Source organism: Brachyhypopomus gauderio, chromosome 16 (assembly GCF_052324685.1).
Source record: "Brachyhypopomus gauderio isolate BG-103 chromosome 16, BGAUD_0.2, whole genome shotgun sequence".
NCBI lineage: Eukaryota > Metazoa > Chordata > Actinopteri > Gymnotiformes > Hypopomidae > Brachyhypopomus > Brachyhypopomus gauderio.
Window position 1 is genome coordinate 8,117,849 of NC_135226.1, and position 17,644 is coordinate 8,135,492.

Consider the following 17,644-nt stretch of genomic DNA (forward strand, 5'->3'; position numbering starts at 1 on the left):
ACAACTAGAACAAACCTTTTCTTTCTGTCTTTCAGTTCCTTTTGGAGTTCACTACAGAATGAATTAAAGTGTCACATGAGGTAAAGCTGTCTTTAGTTTCATGGTTAAAGAAAGCAAACTTTAATATTAATATTTTGATTTAAAGTCCCTTTTAGGTGAGTAATGTTTATTACTTTATCGTTATGTACACCTTTCTTCCAAACTGGAAAATGGCTCTGCCTTTCTGACACCAGAAAAAAACAATTTTTAGGAGTATCTGTTTGATCTGTAGTAAGATTGTTTTTGAGCCAGGCCCAACCAAGCTGCTGACCCATATTTTTCTCCTGGGCCTTGTGACGTGACCTTAATTCTTGCCGGTCACAGTGACACAGACATGAGGGGAAGTGAGAAGGTAGAGCTTCGCTAAGGTCAGCATTAAGACAGATCAGTGGCCTGGAAAGAGGAACCCAGGAAGAAAGGGACATTCAAGCAGAGGGCAAAAACCTGAGGCCCAGTGCTGCTGCTCCCAAGTCCCCCCCCCAAACATCTTTAGGGTATAAATTCAGAAAGAAGAAAGCACACGCATAGTTAGTGGCAACCAGTCACTCAGATGTCTTGTAGAATGTCATAAGTCATTAAGATTCTCCTCCTGTGTCTGTATGATCTTTGTAGTATCCTGAGCACCCTGAGCAAGGAAATTCATGAAGGCCCTTTTCTGTGTGTAATCTCTTATATTTCCCCTGAAACTGGGTCATATCATGTATGGTTTCCTTTTTTATGTCTGTGTGTCAGAAAGTGGAGTGGGGGTCGGGGGAAGGGCGAAAAAAAAAAAAAAGAAGAATGCACGCTGACAGGATTAACTTCCTGCCACAGCAGTTTCAGACCTTAATGAGCGTGCCTCTCGAACGTGGTCGGCGTGGCGCGTGCGGGACTTCATGAACACGCTCAGTCACGTGCTGCAGCCTTCCTCGCGCGTCTGACCGAAAAGGCCGAAACGCGTGCCGCTTTGCACCGCGGGGCGAGCCCCTTCAACCGCTCGCTGCACCGTCGGCGAGAGAGGACACGCTTCAGCGTCACGCGGACTTCCTTTTACACACCCTCTCCCGGGTAATTGGACGAGAGCTTGTGTGCATTTTTGTTGGATCAAAGAAAGTTGCACAGTTGGCACGAATCTGCCCGTGTGGAACAATACACATAAAGCACGCCCTGCTTGGCCGCTGACGGCTAATGACCCTTGCGCTTAGGAGAGGAATTCTAAATCATATGTATGATTTATGACGCTGGGGGAAGTTGTGTCGGAGCACGCTTCCTTGCGTCTCTTTGAGCCCAGGCATGGCTCCGTCCCCAAGGCATGCGCTTAAAAAGTCATGGTAACCTAGAGCTACAGGCCTTCTCAGTGCGCATCTGTGTTTTTGTATGTGAAACGGTGTTCTCAACCTCCTCGTATCATACCTGCAGCGTAACCTATTTTCAGTGTGCTGCCTCACATTGATGACCGAAGCAGGTGATGAAGTAATATAGGTTTCCCCTATGTTTCTACACTGCGTGGCCTATTTTCAAATGCATATGCTTTAAAAAAAATAAAGAAAAAAAAGGTGTGAGGTGGGGTGGATCATGCGTAAACCAGATCATTCATATTCCATGTTTGATCAAAAACCAAAAGGCACCTAGCGTGACCCAGTTACGCCTGTGTAAATGACATGTTGTTATGTTTGTCAGTTTACATGTGGGAAGAGGTTGCATAGACATGAGGAAATGGGGAGGATTCGGGGGAGGGAGAAGAGATGATGGGGAGGACGGATGGCAGGGTAAGGCACAGAACATCCAGTGGGATTCTTTTTCCGGTTGGATCTTTTCATCTCTTTGACATGCGTCACGCGGTGCATCTGCACATACACCCAGCTCGCCCTGCAGGACCCGGAGCAGCGTGCATTGTTCTTGCACTCAAAGGGAAACAACTAACCTTGAACATGTCGCCACTGCTTTCTTTTAACCAGGCGGTCTTACGGGGTTCAAAGGGGGAGCAGAGGTTAAATGAGACCTCTGTGAGTGCGTGCGTATGTGTGTGTTTGTGTGCGTGTGTATGAGAGCTGAACAGTGCGGTTTTGTTTGCCGAGGAGAAGCCTGTCTGTGTCACACGTTCACATTGCCCCTCCTTCAGCTTCCACTTTATTTGATCTTCCAATGATTACCCTTTTCTTAAACTTCTCATAACCTTTGGTCTGGCAGTGAACTCTCCCCAGCATACAATACGTGTTTGTCAGGCTTGAACTGCCAATAACCCCTTGCTTGCCTTGACTACAGAAAAAAGGAACAGAAATTAAACAAATAAGTCGGAGACCAAGACCAGGGTCAAGCTTGGATCTTGACAACTGTTCGCTTGTCGGAGAACACGGAGAGGGGAAAAGACAGAGAGGAAAAGCCGCCTTTTGAAGTCCTGCAGTGGACGATCCATGGACTCTGGATGGAGTACAAAGAGCCACTGATTCAAGTGGCAAAGCTCAGTTCTCTAACTTTGTTAATTATAGTGGGTGTGGGTGTGGGTAGGGGTGAGGGTGAGGGGTTTGTGGAGGGGGGGGGGGGGGCGGTGAGTGACAATCTGACAATGCAAGTAGTGTTTGATAGTGCTCTACTCAAGTTTTATTCAATTACATGACTTCAACAAATTGCAAATCTTTTAATTTTTTTACTCACAGTGATGTCATTGATAGAACATTTTTATCTAATAAGTATCACATCAAGCGGCTGGAAAAAGGAAAGTCATTCACCCTAGGTTTGAAAAGTCTCTGAACTCCCAGAGCTATTTACTTACAGGGAGGTGAAAGCGAGAGGTGGCCGGCCCACCCTTAAAGCCAAGTACAGACTATTGTTTTGGGAGTGACTCGGGTCGCTGAGGGCACTGGGGGAGAGAGAGGCGGTGGTCACAGCTGACTGATTCGACTTAATGTCAAGCAGAACACTGTGGGAAGAGTTTTAGTTTTCCAACCACACACACACACACACACATAATGTCTGTATTCATCATCACTGATCAGACTTTGTCCTCATCTCTCCTCATGCCCTGTCATCTTCCTACTAGTCTCATTGTGTTCCTCTTCTGCCTCGTCTGGTTTGAGTGCTGTGAGGATATTGCCCGCATGTCTTAATTTAACTGTTATACACCACTTATTTTTCTGAGTAGAATTCGTCAAGAGTATAGTTATGGTATTCCCTGTTACCATGGCAACCACAGTATTGTATTTTTATTGTGAATGTTATGCTTTTCACCAGTTTGCATTAAAGAGCATTTATACGTGGTTACTGAAGAATATGAATCCACAGGTCACATACATTTCTGCATAATAATCTGCATAAGGAATAATCAAAGATTTGATTTTTAACTCGGTTCAGTCATTGTTCATAAAAAGGCATCTCGTGCACCTCGTAAGCTCAGCAACGTTTCCATTTCTAGATGGAAATACATGATTTTTCACTTGAGATATACCCTTTAATTATCGGCTTGGAGTCTTTGAACTTAAATGTACACTTTAAAAATATTTGACTCTCTATTTTACTTTTTCACTCTAGTAAGGCCTTGAGTCTTGATGGGATGAGGATAGGTATTTGATAGCGAATACAAAGCTCTTCTGTAAGTCACTGGACAAGGGCGTTTCACCGTAGCTGTAAATGTAATGTAACTTCATGACACTTTATATCCAGTAGATCGATAAATTAGTTAATCGGTGGTTCATCAGATTGCTAGTGTAATGAAAACATTAGGGTATGTAGGCAGTGAACATATTACGGCTGTTCCGTGAAAACAAAAACGGGTCTGCCTGAATCTCAATCGAAGGAGACGTGGTTGTTTAGACTACTGTTTGACAAACGTAGGGGGAACTTTAAATGGAGGGAGTCTGGCATGTCTTCGCCGCATAATACAAGAATAATCATACCCTGCCACCTTGTGGTGAACTGTAGTATGGCAGTATAAATTTGTGCGTCTGCTGCAACATGTTGGCATGGAGTGTAGACCCTTACACTTACAATGAAGTAAAAACAGATTTAAGTAGATATAGCTGTGGGGTAAATGTTGTGCCAAAATGTTTGAGACACGATAATCTTGTTTTAATAAGCAATAACATACACAATAACATAACATATGCTCCGAGCAGTTAATATAATATTGAATGCACTTAACATCACTAAATGCACAGGTAAATAGCTACCTTCGGGTACGACATAATTAAATAAACATAAATGCAACAACAATAAAGCACTCTGATTTCATTCAATAATTGAAAACGTGATTGACAGTGTAATTTGCATTCAAACCACTCAATTCAAAAGCGGGACATTTACTCAGCAATGCTCTCCACATTTGAAACCCACGTGCTATAAACTATGTTTATGCTCAGCCCCTATGCCTTTGAAATCAACATGTGTTAACACTAGCATGACTTTCAAGATCTTCAGGGCATCACCCCTTCTTGCCAGCAAGTGAGCAATAGACTACTCTAGCTAATTTCTCTGATTAAATGTTATTCAAAACTTTATTATTTTGAAATTATTAATCTGAAGTTTGTTGGCTAGTTAGCTAATGTTATATTGATGGTTAAGTTCAGATCAAATCAGTTAATGGCATATCTAAAATGACCTTAAATTACATTGATGGCCACATTGTGACAATATCTGATTGATAAATAATTCACATTTTATTTGATGCTAGAAAGAAGGACTGACGACCAAGGCAAAAAATAAATAAATTTAACAAACGATTTAACAAATTATTAGTCAATGACACTACTGCAAATCTGGGGTGGATTCCCGAAACGTTCGTAGCGCTAAGTACTTCTTAACCTCGTACGTTTCATACGAGGTTACGAAGTACTTAGCGCTACGAACGTTTCGGGAAACCCACCCCTGATCGGTCTGCAGTTTGGCACAAACATTAGCTACTCCAAGCAGATGTAAAAACCGAAGTGGATAGTTACGTATTCAAGTTCTGAATTGACAGCCAGACTTTTGCGTGAGTTTTGAATGGAAGTAACATTTGTCAGTCCGATTTTCAAGTTTTGAATGAAAGCAACGGTGTAACCCCGGAAGGTATTTCCCTGCACGTTTAGTGCTGATAAGAGCTTTCAAGATTAGCTCAGAGCACCATTGCCCTGTAAAAGTGAAAGACTCCTTTGTAAAAACACAATTCTCTCCCCTCGATCATTTTGGCACTAAATTAATACCGTACAGGATTATGACGCATTTTGTGCACGAGAACGTGAAGGTGAGTTGATGCGCTTTTGGACAACATAAAGCTCTCAAATCACTTGTTAAATTGAAATGTTAAATTACAAATGTCAGCTTTGTAAATAGACAGACGAAGTATAACCCATTTATAGTTACACACAAATCAACCAAATCTTCCAGTAGGCCTACTTTATTAATAGTGATTTTCTGACCACAGAGCCACTGAAAATTCGCTGACAGGACTTTGTACTTTATCCATTCAGAGTACGAAGTCTAATATCCAACAATGTGTTCATGCATGAGGCAGGACACGCCTTCATACACTGTGATTGCCATATTATTATTATGATTATGGAAGTGAATGTGTTTTTAAATGTTCTCCCATGCAAATATAAGACGGTGAGCATCGGTCTTGTGATCGGAAAGTCACCGTAGATAAGTGGAGTTGACGGTGGCTGACAGATTGTAATGGCATCTGGTGGTCAGTAATTGAAGATCCATCAGTAAAGTGTGTCTTTATGGTAGGTGTACCTCATAAAGGTCCAGTGAGTGCAGGTGTTCTCCTGAACCGGTTGGTGAGTGTGTAGCTCACGTGTTTGACGGACCACAGAGGTTTTATGATGGAGCTGGGTCACAGCTACTTTGCGTTCCTGCAGAATTATTATGGTTCTCTGGAGACCTCGGGTGATTTGCAGACCAGTGCGCCGTGTTCCGCCTCCTCCCTCCGTCTCTCCCAGAGTGCCCGTGAAGCCCTCAGTCAAGTCCACCCAGAGGTTTCCAAAAGGTGACCACTATATCTGGGCAATCACTTTATGAAATGTATAGACATTTATCATTTAATGTTCCGAGTGTAGGAAATGGACTCGGGTGTTGGGTGTTCAAGGTTCTTGGTGGTGTCTGTTGCAGGTTCTTTGGTTGTGGTCTGGTGGTTCCAGAAAAATTGAAAGGATGCAAGGTTCTGGATTTGGGCAGTGGTTGTGGCAGAGACTGCTACACCCTCAGTAAAATGGTGGGGGAGGATGGGTATGTCACTGGTATTGACATGTCGGAGGAGTTGGTACGTATGCTGCCTTGCAGTCTTGATACTACTTTTGTAGTAAATTGAACATTTTAGGCACATAGCAACACTTGCCAACATTAAGTGCCCGTGCTGTAAACACATTTATAGTTCATAAAGTTACAGTTTAAACCCCATAAACCTCTATGCTTTAAATATGACAGTAAATTAAGCAAATGCATTGTATAGCTGGTGGAGAAATAGTCTTAATATAATAGCAAAAAGAAAACAAGATACCCAAACCAAAAGGTCTTTTGCAGATTTGATATTTTTTGTTCAGACCTGTAAACAAACTGCTAATTGTTGTTTTATTTGAGAACCTTCACATCTGATTCTTTGCCAGATAAAAGCATCAAGGAAATATATCCCATACCACCAGAAGCATTTTGGCTATGCTAAGCCAAACACTGAGTTTATCCAGGGATACTTGGAGAAGCTGGGTGATGTGGGCATAGCCAGCAACTCTATGGATGTGGTGGTGTATGTGCCCGTCCTTAAGACCTTGTCATGAGCACGATCATGCTTCTCAAAAACACCATAGTGCTAAGATCATCTGAAGTGAGAGATTTCAGTGTAATACGTACTGTACCATTTAAAGATGACCTTTGTGTTGTGATTATTTTGGCTCTGTTCAGCAGAATCCAATTCTCATGATAACCAGCATCACTGTATGGTTTAAAAAACCAACAGGTCGTATAATACACTAAACTGTAAAAGAGGAGTTTACATTCTGCTTTACGCACATTTTGTACTAACACAAGAATATTTGTTTGTAGCTGTTTGCTCTCTAGTTTGTAACTGAATTCATCTTTCTGCCTAAAACTAAAACCAAACCTCCTGTGTGCAGATCAAACTGTGTGATGTGTCTGTGTCCAGACAAAAAAGCAGTTTTCACTGAAGCCTTTAAGGTGCTCAAGGTGAGATCTTTCCTCAAGCCATGGTTGCTTTTCCTTTCACACTCATAGATTACTTGGCGTCTATTCAAAAGACTCCACAGTGTATTGAGTCTTTGTGTTTTATTTCACTGTAAACCATAGGTAGGTGGGGAACTTTACTTCAGTGACATGTACGCAAGCAAAGTGGTTCCGGACTCTTTGAAAGAGGATCCAGTGCTTTGGGGTATGCTTTAAGCTAGTCTTTCTCCAATGCGGTTTGCATATTTGCAGTTACACCTCCTATGACAAATGAAACATGGGATTATGAAGGTGGAGTATCTTTTAGAGGTATACTGGGTGTAGGGCAAGAAATTAAATGTAGACTATTTGATGAGTCTCAAGGACTGGTTTGAGAACTGTCGGTTTAACATTTGATAATATTAGTGCACCTTTGTTTTCATTGTGTAATACACATATTGTGACCTTCACATACCTCTGCAATCTCCTGTCCTTGGAATGCCCAGCAGAAGACATTTCAGTGATCTTTCTGGAATGTTTTGTGTTAGGTCTGACATGAACGCTTTCTCTATCAGGAGCAGAGATGTATAGTAACGAAGTAGAACTACTTCACTACTGTACTTAAGTACTAAAATGCTGTATCTGTACTTTACTGGAGTATTTTTTTTACATCAGTTTAATACTTTTACTCCGATACATTTTTACGTGCTGTAGCCTATAGTTACTCGTTACAATTATAAACGTTAGCTGGCGCTATCACCGGGTCAAGCGATCAGGCTGTCTTATGAGAAAACTGCGCATGCTCTGGTCGCGTCTCGTTTACTCTGCTGCTGCCTTCACTGAACACTTGAGCTTCGTAATCTAGGTTCACTTGACACGTGACTGCCGCAAGGGTCTGCGCAGCAAAAATGACGTAATCTCGGTGGTTCTGCCCATGCACGTTGGCCGCGCGCGGTCGTAAATTTTCACATTTATACAAATACACATATACTCGAAATTATTCCAAATAATTCACTTTTTATCTCATTAAAAGAGATGGTACCGTGTTTGGTAACAACAGAAGAGCAGCATAAGTGCTGCATAATAAGCTTTTTGGCATTTTAATGTACATATATTGGCACGTTCCACACCTGCCATCTCTGCCTCCCTAAAGAGGATGAAATATTGGCCTTCAAAAATTCACCTTTGAACTTGAAGAAACACATCAATGTAAGTTATAAATATAACGCACAGAAGACACACCAGCTTGAGCTGTCAGTAAGCGCTAGTTAGGTTAGATATCTTAGCTAACTAACCTAATTATTTTCATGTGCTGCAGTATTCACTTAACATTAGCTGGCAATCATAAAGGCGATGTCATGCTGAGTTGTGTTTTTAGCAACGGTAACCCGTGTCTCGTCATTAGTGTTGCCACCTGTCCCGGTTTTCCCGGGACTGTCCCGGTTTTCACGTGCCTGTCCCGGTTTTCCCGGGCTGTCCCGGTTTTTCTTCTTTTTAATATTCAGTCCCGGAAAAAAATTAGGTTAGTTAAACCACGATTTAGACTGTTTCTGCACACTTTAAATCTGTTTTTTTTTTCTCGCTGTGTCCATTTTAAACCCCTCCGGTAACATTTTACGTTCCCCCCCGCTCAACAACTTACGTTCGCCAACCCCCCCCCACCCGTCAACAGATTACACTCGCCACCCTGTGTCAGTATGACAGTGTCCTTGTTTTTTGTCAGACCTAGGTGGCAACCTGTAGTTACACTGGTCTAATGGAATGACGGCTACGAGTCATACTGATGTCTTCGGAAATTTTATTTCTCTCTCTCTCTCTCTTCTTCAGACACCGTGAAAACTACAAAAAATAAAGGTTTTGTTCAAGACATGTACTTCTCCGTCTCGTAATGTCTAGCGGTAATGCTCGTTGCTAGTATTACTAGCACAACAGGATTACATAAAATACAACTTTAACAGTACTGTATGACACCAATTACACAACAGATTCATAAAAAGGGGTGCATTAATACATAAATTTGAACATAAGCGTTTACTGTGTGCGCCTCCTAGACCACGTATAACTATGGTGTTTCTGGGGTGTATGTCTCTCATGTTCTGCCACGCTGGTTATGACCCATAGTTCCATAGTGCCACCGCAAGTATCAAGTTTTATTGGTCAACTGTTTGAAGGATGCACATTCCACACACCCTTTAACGACTATATGAACTGAAATTACAATAAATTAAATAAACATAAATTAAACATTTCAGTGGCAAAACTCTGACAGTTACACAACCCTATTCGTCATGCTGACTAATCATGTGGCCATTTTAATAGTGTGGTGTCTTTATAGGATCTTTATTGGGGGTAAACGCAGGGCAGTAGGCTCACCCTTAGAATCTGACGGACGGATTTTATGTCCAAAATACACCTCGTTTTCTCAGCTAAATTAAGGCGAACTTGTACTTCTGCGTTAAACATACGATGTAGCGGGACATAGGTTATCTGTTTTTTGTGTACGACAGAGGTGGGTAGAGTATTCAACAATTTTACTCAAGTAAAAGTACAGTTACTTGAACCAAATGTTACTCAAGTAAAAGTAAAAGTATGCATCCCAAAAATTTACTTGAGTAAAAGTAAAAAAGTACTTTGATAAAAAGCTACTCAAGTAGTGAGTAAATGCATGAGTACTGTCTCGTGTCAGTAAATTACATCATGGTAAATTGAATTACAGGAAACAATGACTTTTAATGATAAAAATAATTTATTATAAATAAATATTATATATATAAATTATTTATTATAAATAATATGTATTTTTGTTTGTTCCTAATTATTAGTCCTGTGTAACTTTAATGTGTTCCACAAAGGCACTAACTGATGAGACTGTCAGCCAATACGTGTAGCTACAACTTGACACCAACTGAATAAATTTTTAGCAGACTTAATCATCCTATATTGCTAGTGTGTACAATCAGTGTGAGAACTGGTTTTTAGTATTGCACTGCATTACGTTTAATAATTACATCATACAAACGTTATGCCTCAGAGATATAGCATTACACAAAATTATACATACAGCAAACTTATCGCATCGTGTTTCCTCATATTTGGTGTTGAGTTCTTGTAGGCTGAAATGTCCACACGTTTGCAGACACGATTGGCAGTGCCAAGGTTGCAAACTCTCACGCATTGAGCGTGAGACACACGCATTTGGCTGTCTTCACACGCTTACACGCCACACATCCGATTTCTCACGCCGAAAAAAATCTAGTTTATTTACCTCTGATCCACATCTATGATTCAATGAGTTACTAGTTCGCTCTGGCGCTAACCACCGGCGATCGATCGATCGCGATATAATACTTAATTTGTGTCCATTTTACACCCCCCTCCCCGTCAACAATTTACGTTCACCACCCAAACCCCCATCCCACACCCCGGTTTAAATCTCACTAAAAGTGATCTTGAAAACTTGGCAACCCTGCAGCGCATTAGCTGTCCTTTTTACACGTTTGTAATATAAACATTGGCTGTATGTGAGGTCAGGGATGCTCGGTAGGTTTTTCTGTCACTTTCTTGCTACGGTGGAGAAAGTTTGCGTATGTGATCACGTGATTGACCGGCTTCATTTGATTGGTCACTCATACTCGGGTGACGAGACGTTGGTCAGTCTTCTCAATGAAAAGACGAATTATTTACAAAACGAAAGTAACGGTAGCGCGCGGCGCAAATCCGATTGTAACGGAGTAAAAGTCGCGTTTTTCTCACCACATATTTACTCAAGTAAAAGTAGAAGTCTTTCATATTAAAACTACTCCTACAAGTACATTTTTGTCCAAAAAGCTACTTGAGTAAATGTAACGGAGTAAATGTAACGCGTTCCTACCCACCTCTGGTGTACGAAGTGTGAAGCCCAGTTTTTTAAGTTGCTACTTGTTTGTACATACAGACCACTTGAGTTTGTGGACTTTGACAGCTTTGATTTGTAAGTGATATATAAAGACCAATTGAAAATCAAACTTTGACAGCTTTCTTTAATTAATTCAAAACACAATACTTGTACTTTTTACTTTCAATACTTGAGTAATACATTTTAGAAGGAACTACTTGCAATATTTAAGTACAATGCTGAATACTTCTGTACTTCTACTTAAGTAAAGTTTTTAAAGAACACTTCAGCTTCTACTCAAGTCAATTTTTTGATAGAGTACTTGTACTTTTATTTAAGTATGGGTCTCTAATACTTTATACATGTCTGGTCAGGAGAGGGAATGGCTGGCGCCCTCTATTGGCAAGATCTCATCTCGATCGTGAAGGAACTGGGTTTCAGTACTCCACACCTGGTTAACGCCAGTCATATTCACATCTACAATCCAGAGCTCCAACTGAAAGCAGGTAATGTTGCATATTCACTCACCCTTTGAGCAGTTTCCTCAAAAGCAATTTAGTGATAGTTAATTGCTCACCAATTATGCAAGAACCCCTAAGGTGCCTTCAAGTGTGCCTGTGTGATAAATACCCTGGGGTGTTTTGAACCCTGACCTGCTCTAATAAGCCCTGTGAGGAAGGAAAACCAAACCCAAAATAATTCCTGGTATCTACTGAAGTTGAGACCTCCACACTGAAGCAATAGCTTGAGGTGTAAATACGTTTTGAAAATCATTTGCAATATGTTTTACCAACTTCACACAAAATTAACCCTTTTAGCATATACACTTTGTAAAATCAAATGTATTCATATGCAGCTCAGGGCACCAGACCAGACCAGACCTTTTTTGTTGTTGTTTGTTTGTTTTTTAGCATCGAAACCTTCCTCTACATATTATTATGCAGTTATTTTATAAATGCAAATATGAGTAGCATGCTAGTTAATACTTTAATTGTTTGCATCTTTCTTAGGTGGTATTAAATATGCATCCGGGACCTACCGTGTTTTTAAACTTCCCCAACACTTCATTCAGACCAAAGCACTGGCTACATACAAGGGAACTGTGCCAGACTACCCAGAGTGTTTTGAGTTTGATGCTTCTTATGCCTTTAAGGTATTTTGCACTTTCACACCCTTTGATTGCAGACACCAGCAACTGCACTACAACACACTCTGTGCTGCACGTCATTGTACATCTTAGGAGGGTAAGGGCTTGGGGGGCAGTGTTCACGCAGTGTTTGGACAGTGTTCGGACAGTGTTTGTACACGGTCTTACTAAAGGGCCTCTACATAGAATAATGGCTGGTGATGTTTCTGCACCATTGACATTCACAGCCACTCCTAATGCCCATAAGCTGGGTGCCATTTTCCGATCCGTGCCGCTGTTTTGTGTCATGCAGACAAGCGTACCGGTGGAGGTGGGTGCAGAAGTGGCTGCTGTCCTCCAGCACACACGTTTCTCTCCGGATTTCACCGTACGGATGACGGACGTGGCCGATCCTGGACTCACTCACCCTCCGCAGGTAACACACAGGACTGACGCTTGTCATTTTGGTCAATTTGGTCATTTGGACCCAACACTCTTCAAATTACTCAAGGCCGGTGAGGTTCACTCAACTAAATGTCACTGAAATAAGAAAATATTCTTGCAGCAAGAGCGCCAAAGACCAAGTCTAATTTTAATGCAATGTCAACTGTCTAAGATCTGTTGTATGACAATAGATTGACATAAAGGGTGCTGCTAGTAATATTAATTATGATACAGCTCAACAGTTGCAGTCTAATTTGCTGCATTATACCCAAGATGTTGCCAAAAGTTCTCCATTTTAATGTTCATCCAGAGGGCATGGAGTAGCTGTTTTAAAAGTATGAGACAAGTAACATGATTGGGTGCAAAGACGCTTATAACCACACCCCCGTAGTAGATTCCCTTCGTCATTTCACAGAGCGTAATTCTTCATCCACTCCCCTTTCACATAGCACGGACGTGTGTGCATACACACACATTTTGTAAACCCACTGTGGGTCTTTTTAGCTGCATTTAGCCAAGATTGTCATGGGCTATTGCATTTAGCTGTACAGGGAATAGGCTCTTGTGCTAGAGGTGAGTGTTTCAACAAAGATGCACACTTTACATGTGATTCAGTTAGTGCGCGTGCTCTTTATGGTATGCAAACATAGACCAATCCAATCTTGTGATAAATCTGTGAGAGTAATTTTGTTGACAATAACTTCTAAACCCATGAACTAATCCCAACTTGAAATAGTGACATTCTGTGGGAGAGACAGAAAGACACACAGACACACAAACAGTGCAATAATTCCACAATTATGAAACAACTTCTATATCCACACTATTTTCTTTGTGCTTTGCTCAGTACCGGCACCTGAATCCATTTGCGCTGGCCGACAGACTGGGCTCCTCTGTGAATCTATGCAACAAGACGGGCTTGGTGGGCACGCAGGTTGTGGGTAGAGTGGGAGACCCACCGCATGACCACGGTGTGACGGTCAAGTCCAACACCCCATAGCTCCGTCTTCTATGGGAGGTCCAGATTAACTCACACACCTTCTCCTTGGCCTTTATCTTTAAGCCTCTTTTAAGATGCCTTTTTAGACATGAAAATAACCTGAAAATGGTCCATCTGTTTAGCCAGCTCTGTCTCCGCTTATCATGTTGGAGCTACAGTATCTTACTAGAGAGTGTGTAGTGGAATTGAGTTTAAACTTGAAGTACCCCAGCACCATCAAACACATGGCTGGTATTTGACTCTATAGAAATGGCTATTGTGAAACAGCTCACTGGATGGTCATTAGTGAGGATCCTCTGTAGAATAGCGTCTGCAGCCTTTTCTCAAAGGTGTACAGTTAATAATTTCTTCAGAAATAACCTAATGCGTCACAACATGCTAAATGCATGTGCATGTGTGTTTTGTTCAGCAAACACAAGTGCACTAGAAAGGGGGATTTTATAATGGTGATGGCAACATGACAACATAACCAAGTGCTTCCAAATGGGTGAAAGAATTTAGTTTGGTGCGACTGTGGACTGATATTTTCATAGATTTTTTTTTTAAAACAATAGAAGCTATAAAATCTTAAGCTAAACACTTAATGTGAATCCTTTATTTAGAGTAAATATTGTTATCCCTAGATGGCAGTAAAGTTCTAAGAATAAGTTCATTTTTACCTCATTAAATTTTCTCACAATTCAGTTTCTTGTTGATGTTTTATCAGATGATGCAATGATTGAATGTTGCATTCTTATGGCATAAAGCATGCAGTGAATATGATTAAAATGTATTAGTTATTAATCACATTTATCAATATAAACGCACAAATTTGCTTAACAGGTAGTGGCATTATCCCTGAAACCAATGGGCAGTTTATAAAACGTCTTAATAATTATTCATCTACAAAAATCAAATCAAGTTAATGTTGTCAGTCAAGTGGATATGTTCAGTTAGAATGGTATGAGATTCTATTAATATGGAAAATATTAATAAAAAAAACCTGCTCTGTGACTCAAATGGGCTTGGTCTGTTGTCTCTGATTTGTGACAGGTTGGATATTCTGGTTTTATGCAGTTGCACAGACAAATTGTGCACCAGTGTCAATGACACTCACTGCATCTACAAATAAGAATAAACCATCCACTTTTATTTTCATATTTATAATGTAATTGTAAAACTCGGGCGGTATGTAGATTTTTTGTACACTGTCAATTCTTCCTCACTAGGCATTAAAACGATTGCTGTCTAATGACTGCTGAATGTATTACTAAATGTATTCTTATTACCATACATTTGAGGACATTACATTAGGCTACAAAAGGCATTTTGCCACACTTCTAGGTACCCGAGATCTCTGTGTTCAGAGCTAACATTCAACATGGCAATCTGCTGTTGATGTTGAATACGTCATGTTTGGTGCACTTCCTCTAGCTTTAGGTGCTGATTAAATCTAGAGCTACAATGACGTGCTCGGTGCACTTTTACAGCACAGAGACAAAGAAAGAAAAACCCACATCTAGTATCCAAAAGAACGGAGTGTTTTCCCATATTACAAAATCTTAAGGGGAAATTGCGCTCTTGTTTTTGCACGTCTGTCAAACTGGCCGCGTGTTCGCTGTGATTCATGATGGCCTGTCTGCCTTTTCCTCATGGAGCCTCATGTGTAGCTTTAAACATGCCCTAAAGTGAGCCCACCTAGACCGCCCCGTGGGCAGAAGTCCCGTCGTAAGGGCCGGGGAAGGCTGCATCGAGCCCTCCACAGTCCCGCAGAGGAGCCAGCTCTGTGGGTAAGTGTAAACAGAGCTCTGAGGAATATCTCACATTGTCCTCACTTCACCTCTCCCCAAAGTGCTCCGTGCTGGAGCTCACCCAGGCCATATCCCATTACTCTCGCCCACTTAATGCACTGTCAATATCCAGGGGCTAAAAAGCATGTAGCGTCAAGAGCCACTGCGAATAGCACCGTAACATGCAGTGAGAGAGCCTGCTCATGGCTATCAACAGAACAAGAGTCCGCTGGGCTGGTTTGTGCATTGGGTTACCGTAAAGTGGACCGGTCTGTTTCAGGAATTTGCAGGACTCAGTGATGGGTAAAGGAGAGCACAGGATGATGGCTGCTGTGTCCCCACACACCTCGCGTTTACGTAGTTGGATCTGTCCAGCTTGGTCCTGCACATTTTTTATTATTTTACCTTGAATTACATAAACCTAAGCTCTCCGTCCTCCAAATTACATTTTAGCCGTATACATTATTTGTCACGATTGTCACTTTGGGATGCAGGCTGTTTTATAATATTAGGAGATCCTGCTGAGGGCGTGATATGCTTTTTAATTCATACGTATTTAAAAGTACGGTCATGTTCATGCTTTTACTTGTCTTTAGTATGCAGCCTGAAAGCAACGAGTAATTAGGGACCGAAACCAAATGATCAGCTTATAAAATCGGTGATCCCAACGTTTAGCATTTTATGAACACCATATTGCAAGAAGAATTTCTTCACGGCGTACTGCAGAGAAGCTGTGTCGAGCCCTCTGATAGTAAAACTCCCTTAGTCCAGAGACTCCCATGGAAACACGGAGACATGTATAATAAAAACGCCAGAACAATTTGTGAAGGAGTTACTGTACTGGTAAAACGAGAACACCCCACTGGTTTGCCAGTACACCTTGCCCTGAGTCATTTATTTTTATGTACATGTAATGAAAGCTTTTTTTTTTTCCATCTGTCTTAATTATTGTCTTTACAGCAAACTCATGGCAGTAACATGCCTTATAAGGGGGTCTTGGCTCTGTTAAATGCCTGGTTTGACCACAACCTTTTGTTCAAATCTCAGCTGACTAACTAACTGAATCAGATGGCAACGGCGATTCAAATGAGACTTCCTCTGGCGTTCTTTGTTGTGTTGAGTAACGAGCAAGTTTTTAATGAGCAAGCAAACGTTTCCTTGAACACAAGGTCTAAGAAGGCTTTTGACTACGCAACATGTACTCGAGGCTGGCGGATTTGTTCATAGCAGAGTGCATTTTTCACTTAGAGCCGCTGTGGAGCTACGGGAGCTCAGAGGGGTCAAAAAGGGAGTCTGGATTCAGTGAAGAGGAAAACCGAAATGGTGCTCTTGACCTGCCCCGCGCCCCTCCCCCTACTGGGGCAAACCTGTTCTAGAAGCCCAAGGAATCTCTTCTGCGGAGCTGCTTGGCTGACCAAGCAAGATCAAAAGCCCTCATGGTTACTCAAACCTCCCCTGCCCTCCTCTGCCCCCCCCTCTCGCCCCAGCCTGGAGCTGAAGCGATTCATGACCAGCTCATGACCTCTGCATGCCAAACACAGGCTGAAGAGAGACGAGCAGCTTGCCTTACCCGATTCTTTCAACTCCGGCTTCTACTTCATCGGATACCCCCCCCCCATCCTCTCATCTCCTTATCTTTCATTTCTGCTTGGCTTTTGCACTGTTGCAAGGCTGTTGTTTACTTATCTGCTTCATTTCAAGCTTATAAGTTAACACAAACCGTAAAGAAGGCTTTTCTTTTCTATATGGTATTCAGTGATCCTGTATGGACAGAAAATTGTTTAAACGCATGAACCAATTCATATTTACAAATGTAACTCAGAAATATGTGATGAAAAAAGGCATTAGTGAAGTCTTTAACATTATTTGAGACACCCCCCCCCCCCCCCCCCCCCCCTCCTTGGCTGCCGGTTCCAATTGATGAGCAAACCTATTTTGTCCTTTGCGGCTCTGCCTGCGTGACATTGTTCACTTCACAGAATACTCTTCATTGCCGGCGTCCTTCGGCGTAGCAGGGGCGTCCTGATGGGCCGTATTGATCGTTCCTCTACTGCCCAGTGTGGAGCAGCTTACTTCTTGTTCAATGTCGCTCTGCGCTTTAATTAAAAGGTTATTAATAATAGCGTATCAGGCGAGGGGATTAGGCCTGCAGTTACTGAGGAAGGGCTCTGCAGAATGTCGGTGTCCTTTCTCTTCTGTCCTGCCGTTGTATTTGTGAGTTGTGAGGGCAACAATAGAATCCGGAATTATCAGCTAACCGATCCACAGACGAAAAGATCTAA

General features: G+C 41.7%; 1 protein-coding gene across 1 annotated transcript; it reads left to right on the forward strand.

Moving 5' to 3' along the window:
* Positions 1–4,849: 4,849 nt before the first annotated feature.
* LOC143478029 (arsenite methyltransferase) lies at positions 4,850–14,592 on the forward strand. Its single transcript, XM_076976948.1, has 10 exons — positions 4,850–5,236; positions 5,856–5,983; positions 6,106–6,256; positions 6,600–6,736; positions 7,104–7,173; positions 7,294–7,375; positions 11,398–11,529; positions 12,034–12,176; positions 12,463–12,585; positions 13,441–14,592. The coding sequence occupies exons 1-10, from the start codon at positions 5,207–5,209 to the stop codon at positions 13,591–13,593; spliced, it is 1,149 nt and encodes a 382-aa protein (XP_076833063.1). The 5' UTR covers positions 4,850–5,206; the 3' UTR covers positions 13,594–14,592.
* Positions 14,593–17,644: the final 3,052 nt, after the last annotated feature.

Bases quoted from the DNA above. Each gene is read 5' to 3' on its own strand.
- LOC143478029 (XM_076976948.1), top strand. From the start codon at position 5,207: ATGACGCATTTTGTGCACGAGAACGTGAAG. The intron at 7,174-7,293 runs GTGAGATCTTTC...TGTAAACCATAG, and splicing joins AAGCCTTTAAGGTGCTCAAG to GTAGGTGGGGAACTTTACTT. The intron at 12,177-12,462 runs GTATTTTGCACT...TGTGTCATGCAG, and splicing joins ATGCTTCTTATGCCTTTAAG to ACAAGCGTACCGGTGGAGGT.